Genomic DNA, 6,000 nt, shown 5'->3' on the forward strand with positions numbered 1-6,000 from the left:
GACTGAGTCAAAACGCGCAGAGGTGGTGCGGAGTGAGAGGTAGGGTTTTGCTTTGGGGGGATATCTAAGACTGCTTAGGAGGGAAGCCATAATCCAACATTGAATAGTTCATGGCAGATGAGGATTATGGCTAATGCCAGGGGTCCGGTTAGCTTGTGTGGTTGGGGGTTTTCGCAAAGCCAGTATTTAGTTGGCTCGTTTGCTTACTGTAAGGGAGGGAGAGGGCTTATAGGTTTGTGGGGTTATGCTTGTGGTAAGGCTGGTGTACGTAAGGGTGCGGATGGCGTCTGTTTAGCTCGTGTGGTTAGGGGAAGGGATAGTATCTTTGCCTAGTGTGGTTAGGGCTACGGACAGTCTGTTTAGCTCGTGTGTTTGGGGTAGGGATAGTTTAATTACCTAGTGTGGTTTGGGGCAGGGATAGTGTCATTACCTAGTGTGGTTAGGGGTAGGGATAGTGTCATTACCTAGTGTGGTTAGGGGTAGGGATAGGGTCATTACCTAGTGTGGTTAGGGGTAGGGATAGTGTCATTACCTAGTGTGGTTAGGGGTAGGGATAGTGTCATTACCTAGTGTGGTTAGGGGTAGGGACAGTGTCATTACCTAGTGTGGTTAGGGGTAGGGACAGTGTCATTACCTAGTGTGGTTAGGGGTAGGGATAGTGTCATTACCTAGTGTGGTTAGGGGTAGGGACAGTGTATGGTGGCTGAAGTGGATAGGGGGTAAGGGTGTCGTGTCCGGTGCAGTTAGGGCTAATGTCTGGTTGGCTGGCGTGGTTAGGCTTGGTGTACGATGGTTTCCATCCTGGTCAGTACTTGGTGCTCGGCCTGCGTTGGCTCTCACTCTGGTGAGCGAGGGTGGCTTTGCTGCCCTCGCTCCTAACCCCCCGCTCCCCGCCACTCCGTTGGCAAGTCCCCTGCGTTCACCGTTGGTCTTCGCTGCTTCCTGTGTGCGCGTTCGCACGCCCCCCCCCCCCCCCCGCCTGCTCCATTCCATGCAAATCCCCGCCCCCCCCCCCCCGCCCGCCCCTCCGCCCCTTTCGCTCGCCTCTTCACCGGACCACCCCAACGGCCTGTCGGAAACTGCCTGCCGCGTCGCTCGGCCGAGTTGCTTTTTTTTTGTTTAACATGGTTTACGGTGGCCGTGTCGGAGACAACCGAGCCGGTGAAAAACCGGGTTCTCGAGGCGTAGCGAGTTGATGGGTCTCAGCCCGGTAATTGCACAAGAGACCCGAACCAGTATCACTAGTGTGGGGAAGAGCAACAGTAGCGGTTAACCGATGGATAGACTCATCCCCATTATAAGAATGTGGAATTTACAATGCCTGCTCTGGAGGGCTGTGATGAACGCTATGGTGTGGCGTGACCTCGCGGTGTGGCGTTACCCTGTGATGTGGTGTGGCTTGGCCCCCATGGTGTGGCCCCTGCAGGCGAGAAGCCCTTCCCGTGCGACCAGTGCAACATGCGCTTCATCCAGAAGTACCACCTGGACCGGCACAAGCGCACGCACAGCGGAGAGAAGCCCTACAAGTGTGAGTTCTGCCTGCAGGTGAGACGCGCGCACGCGCATGCACAAGCACGCACACACACACGCACGTAAAAACACTCGCTCACAATCACGGCTTCGCCATCCTCGCACACGTACGCACACATAACAGCAAGCGCAAATTTTCCGCTAAGTGGCGGTGACATCACCGTGGCGCTTGTGCCAAGCTAAGTGCACTTTGAGGCCACGTGGAGTGTCGTGCGCCCGCTGGCAGGAGGTCACGGCACAGACGCAGCAGGTCTCATGGGTTGAATGGCCGAGATGACTGGCCGATGCACCGCCTGTGCCCATTACTGTGCCAACTTCAATGTCAACAACCACTGAACCACGTGGAAAATACGCACGCACGCACGCACGCACGCATCCGATGGCTTCTCTCACACCCCCCCCCCCCTCCGCTCCTCCACCCCGCGCCCATCCCCCCAGTGCTTCGCCCGTTCGGACCGGCTGCTCAAACACCGGCGCATGTGCCACGGCACGGGCCCCGAGGAGCGCAAGACGCTGTGCGGAGACGGCGGCGCCGGTGCCCCCAAGAAGAAGAAGAGCAAGAAGAAGCCTCAGCAGCAGCAGCAGCAGCAGCTGTCGCACCTGGACGCGGGCGGCGAGGACTCCAAGTCGCTCGTCGACCCCTCCAAGGACGGCTTCACCGTCGACCTGTCCCAGCTGGGGGGCGTCGCGTCCGGCCAGCACGGCCTGCTCATCGACCCCGGCGGCGGCGGCGGCGGCGGCAAGGACCGCGGCGGCGCGAAGAAGAGCGGCGACGGCGCCAAGATGGACAAGCGCGGGGCGGGGTTGATGGATCACGAGGGCGGCGGGGGCGTGGACATGATGGGCGACGACGGGGGCGGCGGCGGCGGCGGCGGCGGGGGCGGCGGCGGCGGCGGAGCTAAGGGAGGGTCGCACAACTACGATGGCGCGGCGCAGTTCCTCAAGAAGAAGCGCTTCATCCAGGGCGGCGGCGGCATGGGCGGCGGCAGTGGCATGGGCGGCCGGGACTTCCTGCTGGGACTCGGGCCGCAGGGAGGACTCGTCGATTCCGCCATAGCAGGTACGGGGCCGCGACGGGTTCCTGGGCGGGGTGGGGGTGGAGTGGGCCGGTGGTGACAACGCAGCCCCTTGGTGAGTAGTGTCAGGTGAGGTGGCTGGTGAGTGGCGAGTAGTGTCAGGTGAGGTGGCTGGTGAGTGGTGAGTAGTGTCAGGTGAGGTGGCTGGTGAGTAGTGTCAGGTGAGGTGATTGGTGAGTAGTGTCAGGTGAGGTGATTGGTGAGTAGTGTCAGGTGAGGTGATTGGTGAGTAGTGTCAGGTGAGATGGCTGGTGAGTGGTGAGTAGTGTCAGGTGAGGTGAGTGGTGAGTCGTGTCAGGTGAGGTCACTGGTGAGTAGTGTCAGGTGAGGTGAGTGGTGAGTGGTGAGTAGTGTCAGGTGAGGTGGCTGGTGAGTGGTGAGTAGTGTCAGGTGAGGTGGCTGGTGAGTAGTGTCAGGTGAGGTGATTGGTGAGTAGTGTCAGGTGAGGTGATTGGTGAGTAGTGTCAGGTGAGGTGATTGGTGAGTAGTGTCAGGTGAGATGGCTGGTGAGTGGTGAGTAGTGTCAGGTGAGGTGAGTGGTGAGTCGTGTCAGGTGAGGTCACTGGTGAGTAGTGTCAGGTGAGGTGAGTGGTGAGTAGTGTCGGGTGAGGTCACTGGTGAGTAGTGTCAGGTGAGGTGAGTGGTGAGTAGTGTCGGGTGAGGTCACTGGTGAGTAGTGTCAGGTGAGGTGAGTGGTGAGTAGTGTCGGGTGAGGTCACTGGTGAGTGGTGAATACCTCGAGTGTTTTTCAGGTGTCGTGTGTGGGGTTGGCACCCACCCACCCCACCACCCACCCACCCACCACCCACCCCCCCACCCACCCACCCCCCCACCCACCCACCCCCCCACCCACCCACCCCCCCACCCACCCCCCCACCCACCCACCCCCCCACCCACCCCCCCACCCACCCACCCACCCCCCCCCCCCACCCACCCACCCCCCCCCACCCCCCCCCCCCCCCCACCCACCCACCCCCCCCCCACCCACCCACCCCCCCCCCCACCCCCCCACCCACCCACCCCCCACCCACCCACGTGTTACACCCGAGAAGTTTGTGCGCGGGTTTCTAGCCGCGGTGAAAGCGGCGGGCGTGACCCTCGGTCTCGGTGCAGCCGCCGCGGGCCCCCCCCCTCTTCTAGCGCCGAACGTTGATGGACGGTGGGCACGCCGTGCGTCGTGGTGTGCAGGCGGGGTGCTGGGGTCGCTGCTGGACGCGTCGCAGGCCATGGGGCTCGACCTGAAGATGCTGCAGGACAAGAACGGCGGCGGCGTGGGCAGCCTCCCCGACGAGGTGCTGCACACGCTGCTGGAGCACTACGCCAGCAAGGCAGACACCAACGTGAGCTACGCCGTGCGTGCGGGGATGGGGCTGTACGGGGGGATGAGAGAGGCGCGCGTTGTCCATGTGCCAGGGCAGTGGTGGTGAAGCTGCGCCCTCCTGTTGCTTGCCCCCGTGGTGCGCCGTCACTGGCCCACTCGATTCGTGGCGTATCGGCGGTCTCCCAAGTCCTGGGCGTTCGAATCCTCGGTTGGGAGGGGCGGTGGCCGACCCGGCCCATCATCTCGCCCTCCGGGGTGGATAAATGAGCACCGACTTTTTTTGTCGGGGAAGCCAAACATCGGTTGTCCAGAATACAGGTTTTAGATTTTTTTGGGTTGGACCGCGTAAATGTATAAATGTGTCGTTAAACCCGCCACCACCCGACGCAGCCAATCGTCACGTAAACAGAACGTGGCCAATCCGTTACTCGTACAGCACTAACCGGTTGTGTGTCGGAAAGCAAATCCACAACATTTACAATCCGAGTGTACGACGTTCCGCCAGTAATTACAACCGGCTTCATCAGGCGTTGCAGCATCCAGATTTGTGGAGAAAAAAATCCCCCCTCCTGTTTCGTTGCTTAAATCGAAGGGGGGGGGGGTCGATGCGATGGCGTCATTTTGCGAGCACCTCTCACCTCGCCCGCCTGCCACTGGAATGTCCGTCCGCCGCTGGCTCGTCTGAGCAGCAGGGGGCCACCTTGTGGCGCTGTGCGAACCCGTTGCCGCCGGTCTCGACGCGCGTGCAGGCCGCGTTGCAGCGCCAGCAGCAGCAGCAGCAGTTTGGCCTGGGGGGGGCGGCGGCGATGGCGGTGCGGCCACGGCGAGCCCGGGCCTCTCCCGTGGCGACGCCACCACCACCGCCGCCGCCGCCTCCTCCTCCACCTCCTCCTCCTCTTCCTCGCCCCCCGTGGCCGCGCCTAGCGGCGGCACCGGCGCCACCTCGTCCACCTCCCCGCCGGCGTCTGCGGCGCTCGCCGCCTCGTCAGGCGACAAGCAGAGCATGATGCAGGTGGGGTTGAGGACGTGCGTCTGTGTGTGGTGTGTTGTGACGTCCGTCTGTGTGTGTGTGTGTGTTGTGACAATTGGACCCCTATCTTGGTTCTCTCTCCATGTCGCCCCGCCTCTAAACTCCGTCTCTCCGTGACCCTGAACACCATCTCCACCGTGCTGTCTCTCTGCCTATCCGTCTATCGTTATCCCTCCCCCTCTTGTCTTTGCTTCTCTCCCGTCCCGCGTCTCTCACCGCGTCTCCCTCTCCCCGCGTTTCCGCCACCGCCGCCGCCGCCCCCCCCCCCCCCCGTCTCAGGACTACTCCAAGTTCCTACAGCAGGCGCTGGAGCGCACGAGCCACAACGACACGGCGCTCTTCAACCCCATCGTCTCCACCGCGCAGGCCGGCGGCGGCGGCGGCGGAGCCGCGGCCTCCGCGGGGGGGGGCGGCTCCGGCTCGTCGGGCCTTCGCTACGGCCACGACGCCTCCTCCTCTTCCTCCTCCTCCTCTTCCTCCTCCGCCGCCGCCGCCGCCGCCGCCTCCGGCTCCTCCTCGTCGCCGGGGCAGCCGCAGGCCGGCGCGGGCTCGGCGCCACCGACGCCGGCGCGTCTCTCGGCGGGAGCGCCGCCGCCCCCGCCCCCGCCGCCCCCGCCCCCGCCGGCCCCTCCCGGCGGCGCCGGCCAGCCGCTGTTCCAGCTGTCGGCGGCGGAGCGCGCCGCGGCGGCCGCGGCCACCGCCACCGGCACCGCGGCCGCCGCCGCCGCGGCCGCGGCGGCGTTCGGGGCGCTGGCGGTGCAGCCCAACTTCCTGCCGGGCGCCGCCGTCGGGGTGGACCCCGCCAGCCTGCAGGTGGGCACCGCACTGCGGGCAGGGGGGTACACGGGGGGGGGGGACGCGCCAGTGTGTGTGTGTGTGTGGGTACGCGCGGTGTGTTTGTTTGGGGATGCGCGGTATGCGTGCGTGGGCAGGCGCAGCGTGTGTTCGGGTACGCGCGGTGTGTGTGCGTGTGGGGAGGCACGGCCTGTGCGTGTGGGTACATGCGGTGTGTGTGTGTGTGTACGTGCGGTGTGTGTGTGTGT

At 64.1% G+C, this 6,000-nt stretch overlaps 1 protein-coding gene across 9 annotated transcripts in view; it reads left to right on the forward strand.

Annotated features, from left to right (window-relative positions):
• The window catches only part of LOC116954716 (uncharacterized), a 54,517-nt gene extending 49,157 nt beyond the window's left edge, over positions 1 to 5,360 (forward strand). For all 9 annotated transcript variants that reach the window (XM_032975440.2, XM_032975446.2, XM_032975448.2 and 6 more), the window contains 5 exons: positions 1,427 to 1,545; positions 1,969 to 2,590; positions 3,795 to 3,946; positions 4,677 to 4,939; positions 5,237 to 5,360. In XM_032975440.2, the coding sequence (XP_032831331.2) occupies positions 1,427 to 1,545; positions 1,969 to 2,590; positions 3,795 to 3,946; positions 4,677 to 4,934 (1,151 nt within the window). In that variant the 3' untranslated portion in view covers positions 4,935 to 4,939; positions 5,237 to 5,360. The remainder of the gene's footprint in view (positions 1 to 1,426; positions 1,546 to 1,968; positions 2,591 to 3,794; positions 3,947 to 4,676; positions 4,940 to 5,236) is intronic.
• The last annotated feature ends 640 nt before the right edge of the window (positions 5,361 to 6,000 follow it).

Source organism: Petromyzon marinus, chromosome 56 (assembly GCF_048934315.1).
Source record: "Petromyzon marinus isolate PM22_M1 ecotype Great Lakes invasive population chromosome 56, UKy_Petmar_22M1.pri1.0, whole genome shotgun sequence".
Taxonomy (NCBI): domain Eukaryota; kingdom Metazoa; phylum Chordata; class Hyperoartia; order Petromyzontiformes; family Petromyzontidae; genus Petromyzon; species Petromyzon marinus.